We start from the raw sequence: 20,388 nt of genomic DNA, 5'->3' as shown, positions 1-20,388 counted from the left end.
TATATTTGTTGCAACTCTGGATATCTCCCTTGTTCTTATATAAAGGAATCATCGTACTCCACCTCCACGCTTCAGGCATCTTCGCCGCCCTAAAAATGATGTTAAACAACCTTGTCAACCACTCCAAACCTGCCTCGCCAGTACGCTTTCAAAAATCCACTGGAATCTCGTCTGGCTCCGTCGCCCTATCCCGACGCATCCTGCGAATAACCCCCCTTGACCTCCTCAACCTCAATATGCCTACAATGATCATAATCGCGACACTCCCCAGACTCCTCCAAATCTCCCAACACGAAACCTTTATCCCCTCATTGTTCAAGAGTTTATGAAAATAGGACTAAGTTTTTGCATATATAGATTCCTCCTTTTATTTTTTCAGAAAAAGGGGGGGAGTTCAACATGGTTCCTTGACCACAATCTCAACTCTACGCGGCATCGCAAATGTCATGAATGACATATTTATTTTGGATACAAAAATCATATTAATATCCGTAATCATAGGCTGTCAGATATTTTTATAACGATATTTTTATATATATAATAACAATTCATTATCACAGTCAATTCATCACATTAATTATATTTAGAATTTGACATTAAAGTTCCACTTCAGTAACATTAAAGAAAGTGGAAAATCAGATTTTATGCATTTTCTTTTCTATGATAATTACCAAATATTATTCAAATATTGTAGGTTTCCTAAACTCTTTTGGGAATACAAGTAAAGATGGATCACGTTAATAATAAACTTCAAGTTAATCAAATTAATTATTGCTTCACTTTCGTTTTCAACTCGTCGCAGAGAATTGTTCACCCACTCCAAGTGAAAACAAATAGCAATCTATTTATTAATCTCTTGTATATATAGCGTACTTCTTAAATTATGTTATTCCTTGCATCCTACTTTTAATTAGTCACCTAGCTAACTTGATTTTGATGGTCATTTTGTCCATTTTTAGCGTGATACATGCTTGACACTGATAGATTATTAATGTTTTTAAGAATTCAACGAATGTACAATGAAACAAACTAATACTACACACTTAAATGACTAAGTTCTTGTACGTACAAAATCAGTAAATACGTTAAGAACAATTTGATATAGATAAATTTCGAAGTCTTTGTTGTTTATCAAAATTGAGCTATGCAACATTAACGGTTGGTTGATCAAATAATTAGGACTATTTTACCAACATAGAACAACGACAAAGTATAAAAGCTTACCCTACCAACACCAACAACAGCAGTAGCCCAATGGTAAGGGATTGGTCTACCCTACCCATAGGTCGAGGGTTCGACTCTGGGTATGGACAAACACTTTGTTGGGAGCTTTTCTCCTCAAATGGGGCCTGACGAGGGGCGAATCCGGATATAGTCGGACTCTTAAAAAGTGGGTACACCGAACACCGTTTGGTTTCAACCAAAAAAAAAATAAAAGCTTCTTCATCTCTAATTTTTAAGATTGTGGTTTTGAGTCAATTAGTCAAGGAAGCAAAAGGATGGGAACTTCTAGAAAATGGTAAAAAAAAAGTTCATTAATGTGTCAATATCCACAAGAATAATGTTGGACGACGTTATAGATAGTCTCTGCAAATTTAACAAATGTTGATAGAGAATTTAAGTTTAAAGAAATGCTTATTACCTAAGTGAATCTCATTTCCAAATAAGATTTTTGTATTATGTTTTCCTCCAATATGTTTTGCCGTTTCAATCGTAGCACGGGTCAGTATGTTGAATTTTTATTCATGAAAATATGTCGATGTTATGAAATATATATAGTTTATATGAATGTCCACTATACTAATTTAATTCCCCGCTATTGTTTCCAACTTTCCATTATAGTTAAGACCTTTTTATAGTGGTCATGATTGTGAGAGTATTTCGCTGTAACGATCTGTTTTTTTTTTTTGTTTTGAATCAATTTTCATGTTATATTTTACTTCTCGGTTAGAAATGTAAGGTAAGGTTGCAAACAATACACCCTTGTGGTGGGCCTTTTCCCAAACCCTATCCATAGCGGGAGTTTTAGTGCACCAGACTATCCTTTTATTTTACTTCTCTATTGCGACATTCTACCTATAACAATAATAATGCTTATTAATAGTGATACACTCTTTATAAAATTATCTCTTTATAGCATCGTAATCAAATGTAATATTAATATGTTATAAAAAAATGTATTATGTATTGTATAAAATAAAATATTAAAATATTTATGATAATTATTATAAATTAAGCAAATGGTAAGTTTTTTTTTAAGTTATGCAAAGCTTAGGACAACATAACTTTAATATCTAAAATTTTCTTAATCTCATGAAAAATCGCTTAGGGTAGAGATTCGCACAATCACAAGGTAAAAGAAAAAAAAAATATAGAAAAATCTTTGAAACCCTCCGTATTCCATTATTATTTTTATTCAATTGGTTAATAAATATATTCCTTTTTTCGGTATATAAAACTACTATTATACTTCCTTTTTCGTTAATGGACATTCAATTCTTATACCACAAGGTTCGTAAATAATTTTCATAATTAAGTATTAATAATTATAGGATAAATAATTTTTTCTTATTATAACAGTTTGGTTAGATTTAAACATCAAATGACATTATACATGTATAACAACATCTCTTTATAGTCTCCATGAATTTTTCGAAAAAACGTTATCACTCTAGAGAGATTTGACATTATATTCCACCCCTCCATGATCTCAAATTCTTAATGTCATATCTTTCGCCTTCTTCGTGATCTCAAATGCTTGATGTATTACTATCTTTTATACCCTTTGTATAATACTATAAATATAGACATAAGAATTTATATGTAGACACTTAAACACACTTGGACTAAATTCGGAATTTTTAGTAATATTAAAAAAAGTTAAGATAGAAAATAATTAGCTCTAAAAGGGAATTGAAATTTACGTTGTTTTAACTTTTTACATTCTTTCAATTTTTCATTGTCAAGGTTTAAGGATGCAACGTTATAGATAGATGCAACATTATAGATAGTTTTAGTATTTGGCTATCTACGATATTTGGACAGCTGAACTATGTTGGCTCGGAATTTTCAAAAGGATTATGTTTCTACTCTAATATCAATACGAAATCTTTTTACTCTATCCGTATTATCTAACTTGTGTTTATCTTATTTTTTAGAATATTAATTTACTTATTATGAAAACATGTTTAGTTTTCTTTTAAATGATCATTGAACAATATAAAAAATCTTTTACACAATAGATATGAGGTATAGAAGTTTAGACACATAAAAAATACATAAAGAGATCGATTACCTTTATTCCTGACCAGCAGAGAAACAAGAGGCCGTTACAACATTATTGGACATAAATTTCAAAAGGACAACAAAAAAAAATCCATTCCCCATCGTATATATGAACCCACAAATCCCTATCAATTAACGAGCTCACCAAAGAAAATAATAGTCACAAGAGTTATTAATTTACGAAAAGTCTATTTCTTAGGTGCCAACCTTGACTTAATTTTCTCAACTTCCTTAGTACCAATTTGGAATGTTTTAGTCAAGACAGAATCAGGAACAGTTGGTGAGGAAGCAAACAACGTTGTAGCAATCGATTGTGTCCCCGGCAACTGGCTGTTGAAGCCCGCGACGACGGCTGCTGGAACATCACCATTGTTCTGCTGGAAATGTACAAGTCCTCTAGGGAAAGCAAACACTTCACCTTTAACTATATGCTTTGAGACCAAAACATTAGATGTTGTAATAAAACCAACGTCTAATTCACCCAACAAGACAAAGATCATTTCAGTGGCACGAGGATGAGTGTGAGGTGGGTTAATTCCACCAGGGGCATAGTCGATACGAGCCATGGACACACCAAGTGTGTTGAGGCCAGGGACTTTCATGACATTTGCACCTGTGACTAAGGAACCAAATGTGGTGTTGGTTGATCCTGCCTTTGCTATTGCCATTGATGAAAAGTCTATTTCTGAAAAGTTCTTCTTGCAGAGATATCCATTTACGGTTAAACCTGTATCATGTTAAACAGAAAATTGCATAAGCAGGATGTTTAATTACTACTTGAATCGTAAAGATAATGATTAGATCATTACGCTATTTATGTATGACTGTAATTTTTTTTTTAATATATTAGTCCAACTAGATATTAGACCACCTGAAAAAGGCTACTTCTTTTTCCTAACTGAGACATGGATGAATATTGTTAGCTAGTTCTCCCTATTGTACTTTTATATTGGTTACGTTAGCCCAAAAAAGTGGTTCGAAATATTGTCTACTTTTAAAAAAATGAAGATGAATATGTTAATCATTACTTATTGAAGGTAGATGTCGAATATCCTTTATGGTGATCGATCGAGTATTAGAAACTCCCAATCACTTTTATATTAGTTGCACTTAGATAAATGTCAGCAGTGGCTAATATAATATGGTCAGTTTTCTACCTTTTGCCAGCTAATATATGAGTAGTTGGATCTTGATTCAACACTCATAAATTCTATAAGCAAGGAGAAACAGCAATTCGGACAGGTAGAAATGTCGACATCCAAAATAAATGAAAGAACTTATAAGACTAAAATAAAAGGCACAAAACAAGAATGACAAGGAGATGCAAAAATAAAACCAATATCAGATCAAAGAAAATGAAACTAAATGAGAAAAAGGAACATACTGGAATTAAGATCAGCAACACAAACATCTTGAAGCATGTCTGGATCTCCAGCATAAGCTTTATCTAAGCTAATGGCTAACATAGCCATAACCATTATCACAACCAATTTTCCAAACGCAGACATTGTGGAATTAAGAAGAAAAGTATTGGCAAAAAAAAAAAAAAGAGGAATGTAGAAGAGAAGAGCGTTGATTGAATGGTCGTTGTTGCTCTGGACAATGAAAAATGAAAATTGGTGGCAATATTTATAAGATGGGAAGACTTGAAAACATTACAACTAGACTTTGAAGTCACGTGAGCAAAGCGTGCGTGTGTAAACGCAAGAGCCACACTGTTATTCTCTTCGACCTAAAGCGAAGACATTAAGAACGAGGCCCCACAATGGCCCCAGAAAAGTCCTAAATTAGGCCTCAGTTTTGGGCATATGGGGTCATGGTATGGTATGATAGGATATTTGAAAGGAACAAATACATATAACATATTTAAGTATTAAATTATAAAAAATAGTAATATTTTTATTAAATTATATTTTGTAGCATATATATTTGTATGTATTTATATTTTTGTAGCAACAGTTTGTAAAAATACAAAATACATATCGATTATAAGGATAGTAAAAAACATATGTATTTATATTTTTATAGCAACAGTTTGCAAAAATACAAAATACAACTTGCTATATTATGTAATTATGAAACTGTTGCTATGAAACTCATAATTAAGGGGATAAGTATGCTATTTTTGAATTTTGCCCTATTGATAATTTTGATATTTAATTTTTAAGAACATTATATTATTATCACACCATATTAATTTAATATGATTTGATATTTTGAAATTTGATTTCGATATTTTATTGTATGATAAATTAACAAATATAGTTTATTTAAGTTCGATAACATACACATGTGTAATTGGGTATTTTGACTTTGACTTTTTCTTTAAAAAAAGAATATCTCATTATGTCATAGTAACACATATATAGAAAATATATATTAAAAGAAAGTATAAACTACTCCTCTTATTAATCAATTATAATAAAAAGATATTTTAATTAAGATAGAGCAGGCAAAATCCAACGATTAAGCATTTAATTTCATCCGAATTCTAGGTAAAAATAATTGTTATTATTTTGATATATATAAATTACTTATATAACTATGTATTTCTGTATGATATTTTGTATTTCGATATGATATTTATTAATATCAAATACTATCAAACAACAAAGAAATTTAAAATATATATAATATATCATATCAAATATCATAATACCATAACGATAATATTAAAATTCTGATCGATAATGTAATTCACTGTATACCATACAATGCACAGCCTTAGATATGTATACTTTGACTCCGCGCCGCTGACGTGATCTCACTAATTTATAGGATTTTACTGTCTTTTGATTGACAAGTCATAAAATGAATTTACAACGATCAGTTCATGAGTTGGATAATTCTAATGATATATAAAAAAAAAAATCTAATTTAGTGACTTTCACAGAATAATTAAAGAAGCGGAATGATTTTAAAGTGACACGAATTATATTTTTTTTACAAAAACAATTGTAATTGACTAATTATTTCAGAAATTAACTCTCTGTAGAAATTATCCAAATATTAGGAAAACCTCCAATCAACTCGATCTACGCGGCATCGCAAATGTCATGGATGACATATCTATTAATTTGAGATATAAAAATTACGTTAACTAATAGTCAGAACTCGTATAGCAAAGTCTTTTTTGCAAAATACAATTGTACAAATCGATCATGTTAATAGTACACTTCATATTAATCAACTTTGATCATTTCTTGACTTTCTTTTTCAACTAATGGAAGAGATCGAATTGTTCAGTACCCACTCGAAGTGAAAACAGATAGTAGTATTCTAGTTGTTATTATAATATTGTAGTCTATCATTTTGTAGCACATGCATGCACCTTTCCTACCGTATTGGATACTCGTGGAAGAAATAAAGAAATATTTTGAAAACTAAAAATAGATAGTGTCAATGTTGATGAAGGTAAGATATCAGTGTTATGGATGAGGGAAGGCATTTACTTTTACGGTACGTACATGTCGTAGTGTAAAATGTAACTAAAGAAGTCTGTTTTTATGTTAAAGTATTATATAGTCATGTGTACTATGATGGTATATGAAGAAAATGACAGGTTTTACTGTTTAAATTTCAAGATCTGCCCAGCAGGGAGACATAATTGTTTGATGGTGTCCATCCTGCCATTCTCAAAGTTGTTGCCTAATTAATTCTCCCAATTTTTTTCATATAAGTTTGTTTTTCTTAAAAGATTCAAAAGAGTTCTCTATATATAATACAAGACTTAGCAAACATGCATGATAATCACTAAATCATATTATATGAGTAGCAATTAATTAATGCACATTCTCATCAGTATTTATCACTTAACCTTGATAAATTAATATTATTTGGTGAAAACAGTTGATATAGATAAGTTTTTACCACACACAGGTTGTATAATCCTATAAAATTGCGTTGATCGAGACGTTCGGTTTTGATGAAAGAAAACTTAGTCTTTTTTATCATTGCTTAGTAGAAATGTGAGTGAGCACACAGGTCATGAACGACATGTGCACTTATTGGAACTGTCATTCAATTCCGAGGCGGAGGCAACCCTCTTTAGGGTTCGTCCGAACCTCTTCGACGGAAAAATATATTATTTATACATGATTAAAATTATTTTTTATGTGATTATAATAGGTATTGAACCCCCTTCAACTTAGTTTTTTTTGAATATTAAATCTCCTTACTTGAAATTCTGACTCCGCCTCTGATTCAATTTGAGGATAGCTTAGGTACTCTATAATTGTAGGTGCTTCCATTTGATGTACCTCAACACAGTATGTCTGTATCTTTGCTCCAATTTGGATAATAAGTCCAGCCCAACTCTGCTTTATAGGCTTTATGTTTTAACTTTGGCATGCATGTAGATCCCATTTACTTTTTCTATTGAATTGTGCTCAATAATGCAGGCCCCATTTATTTTTACATGTTTTTGCTCATTTTTTATGCATCTTTAAAGTAGTAGTAATTAGGGGTATACATAGGTCGGGTTGGTTCGGTTTTTTATTAAAATATAATCAAATCAATAATATCGGTTTTCTAAATCTGTAAACCAAATCAAACCAATATACAATCGGATTTTTTATTTTGGTTTTAGCCGGGTTTTTTTTTATTTTTTCGGTTTTTCAATTTTCTCAGTTTTTTCACAATTATAATGTGATTAAAGAAAAAAATTAAATATTTTCACTAAAAAGATTAAAAAAAAAATAATGATCAGAGAGTAGTTTCAATAAAAATTAAGTTGGCAAATTACTAAGACGTCTAAACTACTATCTCTCAAAGTAATATTGTGTGGATACCCAAGTGGTTCAATTTCTAAGTCACTAGACACAGTAGCTTGTCTGAAAGTTTCCTTCACATAAAATGTGAGCATACAAAAGAACGAAGAGTTGGAGACAACTTATTAAAAACTTAACTCCATAAAGTAATAAATTATAACATAATTCCATCAAAAAAATGAGAAAGAAGAGAAACAAACCTAAATCACAACTTGACGAATGAGAAAAGTAAGATGAAAGTAAGATGGGAAAATAATGACAACTCTCTAAAATTTAAAAAGTAAAATGTAAAAAGTGAAGCAATTAAGGAGTTTTAAGTTTTTATATTATATTAATATTGACCTTTGTATTAATTTATTATTAATGGAAAAATACTATAATTAAAGGCCTAAGAATATATATCTATTTTTTGAATATAAAAAAATAATAAAAATAATTAGAAAGTAGATTATAAGTAGTATTTTTTTACGTATAAAAAATTAAAATTATATATGTATTGCGTTGGTTCGTTTTGGGTTCGATTTGATTTTATTTTTGCTAATACCAAACCAAACCAAGAATGATCGAATTTTTTTTGCCAACACCAAACCAATCAAACCAAATCATGAGTCGATTTGGTTTGATTCATCGGTTCAATTTAACTTAACGATTCGATTTGTACATCACTAGTAGTAATATAAATATGTGAAGTCCATACTTTTTGTGATTTTTTTTTTTTGTTTGAGAGCTTTGTGCCTGTACCTTTTATTTATGGAGAACTTATTCATTTATATGAAAGAAATATATATGAAAGACGATTTCAGATGTCATTTAAATTTATTTGTTTAATATTTTTTAAGACTATTACATAAAAAATATTATAAATTATAATAATTAATAATTTAAAATATTTATATGAGAATTGATTGACTCTCGAAATTCATTACTATTATATAATTTGAGACAAAATGAAAAATTAACTTAAGATTACATAAAAAATATTATAAATCAAAATACTTTTAAAACAAGTTAAAAAATATATAAAAAATTTGGCTATCTTTATATATTACCTATGTCATATAATTTTGAAGAAAGTAAAATATATTGAGCTTGTGGTGCCACGAACTCAGGTATCTAATATGTCAATGAATTAGCTTGATTTGATCACATGAACTTGCGGAGAAAGTAGCTGGCAGATAATTCCAACAAGAGATTTATGTATATTAAAAATGAGAAAAGTACTGCTTATAAGGTTTTATTAATTTGTTGACTATTGGCTAGCTAGTATTTTATGACGACGTGATTGACTTTGGCACGTATATATGTTCCTAATTTTTTATTCTTATAATATTAGAGTATTATTATTATTTTTTTTGGAATGAAACAGAGGCAAAAGAATCCTTCTCTTCCTTATTTGCTTTTGGCCATTAACTTCATGATACAGTAAATATTTTGGAGGAGGAGAAAAACACATTCTGAATATCCAGCGGCACGCACTTTATAACATTAATTCAAAAGAGAACTCTAAAGAGAATTACTCTCTTATTGACATTACAAAAATTAAAACATCAACCTCTTATTCAAAGAACAAGAACAATAAATAACAGTCGAAGCCCCTACAAACAAACGAACGAAAATCAAACTTATGTTGAGAAATAGAATACTTCTATTTCCTGGGTGCAAATTTTGCCTTAATCTGCTCAACTTGCATAGTACCAATTTGGAATGCTTGAGCCAAGACATCACTAGGGACAGGTGGTGAAGATCCAAACAACGTTGTTGCAATAGATTGTGTACCAGGTAACTGGCTATTGAAGCCAGCAATAACAGCTGCTGGAACTGCACCATTGTTCTTTTGGAAATGAACAAGTCCTCTTGGAAAAACAAACACTTCTCCTTGTACAATGCGCTTGGCGATCAACACATTGGCTGTGGTAATGAAACCAACATCCAATTGACCTTGTAAAACGTAGATCATCTCTGTGGCTCGTGGGTGGATGTGAGGTGCGTTAATGCCACCAGGAGCATAGTCGATACGAGCCATCGACACACCGAGGGTGTTAAGGCCAGGGATGCCAAGAACGTTTGCTGCAGTGACGAGGGAACCAAATGTGTTATTGGTGGCTCCTGGCCTGGAAAGGACCAATGACCCGAAATCGGCCGCAAAGAAAACGTTCTTGCATGGAAATCCATTCAACTTCGTGGCTGCATGTTACACAATCAGATTACTTATAAGTTGATTGATTACAAAAATCGAATAGTAAAAAGCTCGATTAGATTATTATTGTCCAATATTATTGGAGTACTTGACTTACTTGAGGTTAGATCAGCAACACAAAGATCCTGGAGCATATCTGGATCGCCAGCACAAGCTTTGTCTGAGTTGATGGCTAATAATGCCATAATTACCACAATTAAAGGAAACTTTTTTCTAAAGGCAGTCATTTGGAATTGGATGAAGCAAGTACTAAACAGGCAAAAAAAAAAGGACACAAATAGAGGGGATTCAATGTTGCTTTTTAAATTTTGTATGGATAATGAAAAGAGAAACTAGTCATTTTATTTATAGGGAAGACTTTAGGTGGGATTTCCAAGCCGGCCAATCAAAGCGTTGTAATTGGAATTTTAGTTGACATATAAAATAATTTGTGTGCAAGAGCACGAAACATGCCATTTGCTAATTGTTAATAATTTGATCATAATCTATTCGAATTCTTATCAAGTTTTATTCTCATTGTGCTATGAACTCCTTTAATGAAAAGGAAAAAAATAGAAATACGAAATAGTCTCCATTATATCACAATTTGACATGTTCTATCAAGTTTGAAGCACCATTCGACTTTGCCCAAAAAAATAAAAAATTGGATTGGGTTATGATTCTTGAGTCTATTTAAAATTGAGGCTTATAAGCCTAACCCAAGTCAGCCCACTGACGCTTGAGACTTGATTGAGGTTAGGCTAGGGCTTGGACCTGTCCATAGGCCAACATACCATTTAATTTAAATTTAAAATATATGAAAATTGTGAAAGAAAAAAGTAACAATTAAGAATAGTAGTTATTGAATAAATTTAATATCCTGTATAATATTTAACTTATTAAGTGTTAAATCTTAATCATCAAGTATAGATGTTTCATTTGTTATTGTTAGTCAATTTAAACTTAAAATTAAAAGAAAATGGAAGCAAAAAGAATTAAAATATAAATAGTGATTACTCAATAAATTTTACCGAGTATCTTACACAATATTTTACTCATTTAGCATTAAACAACAATACTAAAATTTCTAATCATAAATATAAAAATTGCATCCATCCTGAAATGTTCAAACACTTATTCCCACTACTCTACTCAGTAAATTTTACCTAGTATCTTACACAATATTTTATTCATTTAACATTAAATAGCAATACTAAAATTTCTAATCATAAATATAAAAATTGCATCCACCCTGAAATGTTCAAACACTTGTTCCAACTACTCTAAATCAATTGCATAACATTATCCAAATTCAAAGCGATGATATTTTTAAGTGAATTTTAAATATTATTACTTTTTGATATTGTTTAGCTTATTAAATTTTCATATAAATTTAGATGAATGTTGATGTCAATAAAGATAATTTAATCAATGAAGTTAAATGTGCTTGACAATGTATTGATGTTAAAAATATTATAAATCATCCTAAAATTATGTACTTTATATATTAATATGCTAGAAGTGTGAATGGATTGTCATACCTATTAATTCAAATATAGATATGAAAAGAAAATCTAACAAAAAAATGGATAAAAATAAGGACTAGCCGCCCCGACCCGCAAGCGATCCTATTAGGGCTGGGTTGAACCATACATTTTAAGACCCTTTAAAGTGAAGGACTAACCCGTCCTAACCCATCAAATTTTTTGACTCGTGAGGCTTGGGCTGAATTAGGTTGGGCCAATTCATTTTAACAGCTCTAGTTATAATGAAATACATTATTGTAATAGACAAAATATTGTTATAAAAAAGAAAATAACAATGAGAAATCAATTTTCGAGAAAATCAAATCACTATAAAAAATGTTATTATAATGAGTGACTATTTCAACGAGGTTTGACGGCCTACATCAATCATAAAGATAGTCTATATATGGTGTTTAAAATGCGCATATGTATCAATATGATATACAAATTTCAATTTAATTTCTATATATTAGTAGTGTCAAAAAAATTGCCAGGATACGTAGAAAAAAACTACACTAACTATTTATACTATAACAATATACCCAGTATATACACATAAAATGGGGTAAAGTAAACACATTCCACATCATTATGAAGTAGAGAGGTTGTTTTCGATAGATACTAGCTCAGGACAAATAACAACATACTCAAACAAAAACAAAAAAACAAACAATAAAATGGAATAACACACCATTAGATTATAAAAGAAAAAACACCCACAAAGTGATGCTATAAACTAACTATTCGAAATCATAAACATCACCAAAACGCTACAAACAAGAAAGTCGAAACTACAAGACGCATACAAAACACTCCTCACTACTAGTAAGGTCTCACTCCTACCCACTAACCCTCTACCCCAATTTACTTCCTCCATATCTTGCTGTCACACCCCCGGTTTTTCACCGCGTCCGACCCCGCTAGAGAGTTGGTTTTGGAGAAAACGGTTTTTCCGATTAAAGTGACGTTTTGAAAAGGGATTACTTTACTTACAGAGTCGCCACTTGGAATTGAGTTTGGGTGTTCCAAGTCACCTTATTGAATCCCTATTCAAAAGGAAATGACTCTTCAATTTTTATTTTTTCGTCTGCGAACTAGAAATCCGGATAAGGAATTCTGTTGACCGAGGGGAAGGTGTTAGGCACCCCTCGAGTCCCGTGGTTCTAGCACGGTCGCTTTAATGACTTACGTCTGGCTCAAATTAAATTTTTTTTTCAGGATTCATAATATTTGTTAACCTAAAAGTTGTTTGCCTCCCGCTTTTAGTTTATTTTGAAATTATTTATCATAGTGGCGTGTGGCTTACCGATAGTAGTACTTTTCGGCCTCACCACAAATTTTGGCACGTTTCTCGTGCCTTTACGGCATTTATAAGTCGTCCCTATTTTCCTAATCTAAATAAGCACCTAATGGGTTTAAAACCTCCCCAACCCAATTCAATTGGCTTCAAATGGTAAATTAATTTAATTATGACGAATGGTCGGTAGCAGGGCTTTCCAACTTCATCGTCAATTTTTGCTTGTATATTAAAACTTAATTTATTTGAGATTAAGAACCTAACTTGTTCTTTTATAAGTCCGCTTCCTTGCAAATGAGTTTTTCCTCTTTTTTTATTTTATAATTTATGACGGATCTTAGATAAATCCGCAATCCATTTCACTTATTTTCTACGATTGATTGGTAATTAGATCATAAGATTGGTCTTAGTCTAGAGTATTAATAGAACATACTAAGATAGACATCTGTTGTAATTTCGATATTCACCCAAAACTTTAAATTGAATATTTTACAAAATATTTGATACTGAAATAAAGTCATGACATAAGAAAACTAACCAAAATCCCGAGTTCTAAGTACAAAAATAAAGAATAGCCAAACTATGGTCAATGGTTATTGGAGAAACTTTGGTCTTTTACTAATCTTTTTCCCTTAAGAGAATGAAAATAAATTTCAGTCCATGTCAAGCATTTTGACCATATCCTTTATGTGAGTAGCAAATTTATTTTTCAAAGGATCCACGTGACATCTTCTCTCTTAATTCTATTCTAATATTGGAACGTTAAAAAAAATAATAAAATAAAATAGATAAATTTGACATTTCAACTAAAACGAAGTAAAACATTAATATTTTTTTTTATATAAGAACGCAGTTATAAACCTATTTAGTTGGATATCATATAATTTAAGAAATACAAAAAAAATCCTATATGTTTCAAGTTATCAATTTATAATAATGGGTAGACATGCATGAAAATGAACATATGAACCTTCGGTTAATCCTCCAATCCCCTCCCTACCAACTTCTATTAATACAAAAGAAATAATAGCCTCTGCAGCAAAATATACCATAGCGTGCAAACACTAACAATATTTTTCACAAAATGACAGTGATGTATATTGATCACTAAAATAGAATTAAGACCTTCACTTTAACTTTTGAAAATTTTAGACTTTGAATCAAATTAAGTTCTTAACCTATAATAAAATTCTAAATAAATTTAAATACCGCATTTTGTTCACAAAAAGATAAAGAAACAACAAATTAAAGCCACCTTTTATTGATTAACATGACTTCTTTTAATTTTAGTCTAACAATCAAAACCCACGATTAGTCAATGCATCATGTTTAGTTTTTCTTTATCAACTTATTAACTTCTTAACATAGTTACAATTTACAAATATAGAGATTAATGGTATCTAAGTAAAGATAATGAAAGATAAATTATTTAACGTAATCGAGCTTTAAACATGAATAGCATATAAATCATATAAATAACGTTATTTATGCTTTGATCCTCAATAAAACTTACAAAAAATAATGATACTGAGTTGGATAAAAACCCGTGTGATGAAATAAATTCAGTATAGAAGCAAGACTGCCATTACCGAAAACTCAAACGGAGATCCCGAACTCAAACCCAAATTTCTTTTCCTCTTCTCCTTTGATTTTTTTTTTCAATCTTTTCTCTTCTGTTTTTTTTTGTTTCTTGTTCTTGCCCTTTTTTGTTTTCTTCTTCTTCTTTTCTTAATGTTTTTCTTTTGCTTTTCTTAACGTTTTTCTTTTGTGCTGACTTTTTCTTCTTCCTTTGTATGGTGCATGTGTGTTATATATAATGTGTATGTGTGTGTGTGTGTGTGTGTGTTTGTGTCGTGTGTGTGTGTGTTTGGAAAATGGGGGAGAGGTTTGTGAGAGTGGGGCATGTGGGTGGTTTGGGTAGTTTAGGATTCCTTTTTTTTTTTTCTTTTTATTATTATTATTATTATTATTATTATTATTTTATTTTTTTTAATTTTAATTTTAATTAATATTTTAAATAAAATAATAAAAAATAATAAAAATCTATTTTAAAACTAACAAAATACAAGACTAGCTAGTCTTAGGAATATGGTTAAGAAATATTAATATCACAACATTCTTTATTAAAAATTGAAAGAAGAAACAAATATAATTTAGAAAAAAAAAATTTATTTTCTTATTTTTTCATTTTTCATTTTTTTTTCTTTCTTTTTTTTTTTTCTAAAAATAAATAAATAAACAAATAAAAACTAAAAAATGAAAGTAAAATCTTACTTAAAATGTGACTCTATTTTTGTAGTTTTTCTTAAAATTTTTAAAATAAATTTAGTAAAAATAAGATAAATTTAAAATATCCAATTTAGACCCTAAAACGAAATTGAACACTAAAATGGCAAAAACACTTAGGTTTGGTAAAAAATTAGGTGTTTACACTTGCGAGCGAGGATCATGTAACTTGTAATAACATGGTAAACTAATTATTTATAATAAGTGAAATTAAATAACTTTAAAAAATACGATATGTTCTTGTAATAACATGTCAAACTAACAATAAAAATTGTTTGCTAGTGTATATATATTTTATCAAACCAATTAGCATTTTCTATAAGATGACACTCTAGTCATTTTGCAAAGATGATTTCTCCAAAGTCAAATCTAAAGGGAAGGAATAAAGATTAGGATTTAGCATGATAATTAATAACAACAATCTCAAATAGTGACTCAACTTTGGACTTTTATCCCAGAAAGTTACTTAACTTTGATTTTTGCTTAAAAAATCACTCAACTTTCACATTTTATCCAGAAAATCACTCAAACTATTTAATCATTTTTTTAAATAACATTTGTTTATGTCGAATTATTATTTAAATGCAAAATTCAGAAAAATAAAAAATTATATCTTAATGATCCATTTATCCTTATTTCCATAAATTAATTTTTCTTTCTCATTTTTCTTCTTCTTCTCACATGTTGTAATTTATTCAACATTAAATATGCCTAATAAAATATTAAAAGATCAAATTATATTTAACAATAATCGAAGGATAAAAAAATTATTAATATAAACTATATTAATATGATGAAATATAACTAAATAATATGTCATTTAACTCATTTATTACTAAAAGTCACGTGTACGTAGTTACTTCATACATATAGTGAATCCCTATAACGTTGGTGTAAACACCTAATTTTTTTTTACCAAACCTAGCGTTTTTATACCATTTTAATGTTTAATTCTTTTTATTTTTTTTAAGGTCTAAATTAGATATTTTAAATTTATCTTATTTTACAAGGTTTGATAAAAGTTTTGAAAACTACAAAAAATAGAGTCACATTTTAATAAGCTTTTATTTTATTACTTTTTATTTTTTATTTTTTCTTCAAATAATAAATTATATTTGTCTTGTTATTTTAACTTTTAATAAAGAATCTAGTGATATTAATATTTTTTTAATCATATTTCTAAGAAGCTAGTTATTTAACTTATCTTGTATTTTATCAATTTTAAATAAATTTTATCTTCTTTCTATTTAAAACATTAAAGAAAAAAAAAAAGAAATCCTAAACTACCCAAAAACTCTCGTCCCACACCAATCCCACTAAGTCCCCACATCCACCATCCTCAACTTCCCACACATGCACACAATCACACAATGTATAATACCTCACAAGCATACACAAAAAGAAGAGAGGGATGAGGGAGAACATTGAATGAGAGAAAAACACAGAAAAAGAGAATAATAAAGAAAGGAAAACACTTAGAAAAGAAAAGAAAAGAAAAGAAGGGAGAATAGAACGCAAAAAGAGATTAGAGAAAAGAAACAGAAAAACAAGAAGAAAAAGTGAGAAAAACGAAGACAAAAAAGGAGAAGAGAAGAAGAGTTTGGGTTAAGAGTTCGGGGTTTCGTTTGACGTTTCCGATGAGGGCTTTTCTTGCGATGTTACTCGGTTCGATTTGCTATACAGGAGCTTGCCTGATACCTTTCTATTTTGTTTATTATAAGTTCATTATGAATCAATATATGGACAAAGTTATTTAAATGGTCTCCTGTATTATTCGTTATAGTTCAGTTTGATATTTCTGGCAGAGCTTCTGCTATGCAAATAATTTTTTTTCTTGAAATTTCTTTATACGAAGAAGCGATGGAGAAGATCGAAACAAAATACTTATAAAAGTTGATTCGTATTTGATTATATCGTGTGTTAAGTGTTTATATATATAAATTGGTCATAATCATCTACCAGCTAGACTATTTGGTATTTAATATCCTTAGTTCATTTTAATACTAGTTCTTAACATAATTAGTATGTTGATGGGTGAAGTGGATGTTTTACAGAAATATGATCGTTTTGCATGGGAATGTTCTGTCTAGTAATATAATCAGAATGCATTGCCTATTTTATTTTATTTTTTTTATAAGATTTGCATTTTATAAACTAAGTATAAAAAATATCATCAAGTAAAAACGAAAGGAAATTTGAAATGAGATAAGCTTGAATAGTTAGAGTAAAAGCAAAATCAAGAGTCTCAAATTCAAAAGCAGTGTATTTGATTATTGAGGGATAAGGCTTAAGTGACGGATATATCTTTTATTATTTTATTTATTTATTTAATGGGTTATCCTGGGAAGTAGTATGAAAGCCTTGATTAATAACTCTTCTAATCTTATATTATGGATTTTAACAAAGAATGATTTCCTTTTTGTAAACATGCTACTATGTAATGCTATTTGGTGATTTGTGTGCTCTAACATTATCACCTTTACATTATGCATATAAAAGAACTAACTTCCAGTGTAAATCTTTATTTAAATTGATATTTGCGTGTTCGATTTTTTTTAGTTTGGCCGTTGTTACTTTTATTTATCCTTATCTTTACTAGAAGTGAAATAAAGATTGAGCAATTATATTTAATAAAGATAGAGGATTACTGTGCATGGAGCAATGTTCGAATTTTATTTTTGCGTAAAAGAGAGGAAAGACTCATTTGGAAGGGAGCGAACTCGAAAAGAATGATTTAGGTTCTTGATCTTTAAAAATTTTAAAGTTTTATACATAAGTGAAAATTAACGATGAAGTTGAAAAGCCCTGTTACCGACCATTCGTTATAATAAAAATCAACATGCTATTTTAAAGCCGATCTAATTTTGTTGGATAGATTTTAAACAGATTAGGTGCTTATTTAGACTAGGAAAGTGGGGACGACTCATAAATGCCTCAAAGGAACGAGAAATATATCAAAATTCATGGTAAGGCCGAAAAGTACTTCTATCCATAAGCCACAACTCAATACAGTTTCAAATATATTCAAAAATAAATAAAAGCGGGATGTAAGTTACTTATAGGCTAACAAATCTTCTGTATCCAAAAGATTAATTTAAGCCAAACGTAAGTCATTAAAGCGACCGTGCTAGAACAACGGGACTCGAGGGGTGCCTCACACCTTCCCATCGGTCAACAGAATTCCTTATCCGAATTTCTAGTTCGCAGACCAATAAAATAAAGAATCATTTCCTTTTGATTGGGGATTCAATAAGGTGACTTGGAACACCCAAACTCAATTTCAAGTAGCGATTCTGTAAAATAATTAATTCCTTTTCAAAACGTCACTTTAATTGGAAAAATTCATTTTCTCTAAAACCAACTCCTTAGCGGGGTCAGATACGGTGAAAAATAGGAGTGTGACAGTTGATATATTACGCATAATATTTAGTTATGGGTATAAAATTCCTAATTCATCATACATATACATGTAATTTTTTTTCATACATATAGTACAAACATTTATAAAAAAAAAAAAGGGCATTCATAGAGTGAAAACAAGAAGGCAGAGGGGGTTGTATCGTTGAGAGCGTCGCATTTATTATAAGCTATACAATGTTCAAATTTAAATTTAATTAGATTTTAATACGAACAACAACAACAACAACAACAACAACAACAACAACAACACCAACAGCAACAACAACAACAACAGCAATAGCAGCTGCAGCAACAGCAGCAACAGCAACAACAACATCAGCAGCAATAACAACAACAACAACAACATCAACAACAACACAGCAACAGCAGCAACAACAACAACAACAGCAACAACAGTAACAGCAATAACAACAACAACAGCAACAGCAATAGCAGCAGCAACAACAACAACAGCAACAACAGCAGCAACAGCAATAGCAACAGCAACAACAGCAGCAACAATAATAACAACAACAACAGCAATAGCAACACCAAAAGCAACACCAAAAGCAATAATAGCAGCAACAAAAATAGCAACAATAGGAACAACAGTAGCAACAACAACAACAACAACAATAACAGCATCAGCAGTAGCAACAGCAGCAACAACAATAGCAAAAATAACAGCAACAGCAGCAACAACAGCAGCAACAACTGCAACAACAACAGCAACAATAACAACAGCAACAGCAACAGCAATAATAACAACAGCAACAGCAACAGCAACACAATAATAACAACAGCAACAACAACAGCAACAACAATAATAACAACAACAACAACACCAGCAACACCAACACCAACACCAATATCAACATCAACAACAAAAATAACAACAACAATAACAATACCAACAGCAACACCAACAGCAACAGCAATAGTAACAACAACAGCAACAGCAACAACAATAACAACACTGAACCCTGAACCCTGAACCCTGAACCCTAAACCCTATTCTGATGAAATATGTCACATTGAGTTTGATTTCAAATCATACTTTCAATTCAAATATAAATTATCAGATAAATATGAATTGTATTAAATGTTTTTATGTTCTAAATAGACTTCTGCTCTTTCATAAATTTATTTCTATTAAAATTTAAATGTTATATAATATATTTAAATATAATTTATTTAAATTGTAAATTAAAGATGAAGCTATAGTAATTTAATAATAATAATAATAATAATAATAATATAATTTCATAATGATGGAAAAAAAAATAGGCTAATGATAAAGAAGTTTATCTAATTCAAAATCTTTCACCTATTAGGATAATGGATAAATATAAAATTAAAGAAAGACTTTTAAAAAAATTTTAAATGTTATCACATAGATTTATATTAATAGACTTATGAATATTTGTTAAAAGAATTCCTCATTCTTTGTTAATGTGGTAAACGGTTTTTTTAAAATTGGAAGTTTATTGGCAACCATTTTTAGTAATTGTGCGGAAGTGTTTTTAATTTTTTTAAAATAAATTTGTTTTGTGATGGGAAGGTAATTATTTTCTTTTTGACATTCAACATATTAGCTAGGAGAGAATTAAATTTAATCCTTTTATTTTGTTAGTATTTATTGTGAAAAAA

General features: G+C 29.7%; 2 protein-coding genes across 2 annotated transcripts; both read right to left on the bottom strand.

Moving 5' to 3' along the window:
- Positions 1-3,275: 3,275 nt before the first annotated feature.
- Positions 3,276-4,819, bottom strand: LOC107839763 (nectarin-1-like). Its single transcript, NM_001324574.1, is given in 2 exon segments — positions 3,276-4,012; positions 4,670-4,819. Coding segments are annotated over 2 exon segments (663 nt in total). The 5' UTR covers positions 4,794-4,819; the 3' UTR covers positions 3,276-3,473.
- Positions 4,820-9,421: 4,602 nt separating this feature from the next.
- Positions 9,422-10,577, bottom strand: LOC107879841 (nectarin-1). Its single transcript, XM_016726779.2, has 2 exons — positions 10,349-10,577; positions 9,422-10,238 (listed from the first exon to the last, which is right to left on the bottom strand). Exons 1-2 carry the CDS (start codon positions 10,476-10,478, stop codon positions 9,700-9,702), a joined length of 669 nt encoding a protein of 222 aa, XP_016582265.1. The 5' UTR covers positions 10,479-10,577; the 3' UTR covers positions 9,422-9,699.
- Between the last annotated feature and the right edge of the window lie 9,811 nt (positions 10,578-20,388).

Source organism: Capsicum annuum, chromosome 8 (genome assembly GCF_002878395.1).
Source record: "Capsicum annuum cultivar UCD-10X-F1 chromosome 8, UCD10Xv1.1, whole genome shotgun sequence".
NCBI classification, from domain to species: domain Eukaryota; kingdom Viridiplantae; phylum Streptophyta; class Magnoliopsida; order Solanales; family Solanaceae; genus Capsicum; species Capsicum annuum.
This window is presented reverse-complemented; position numbering and strand designations above follow the sequence as displayed.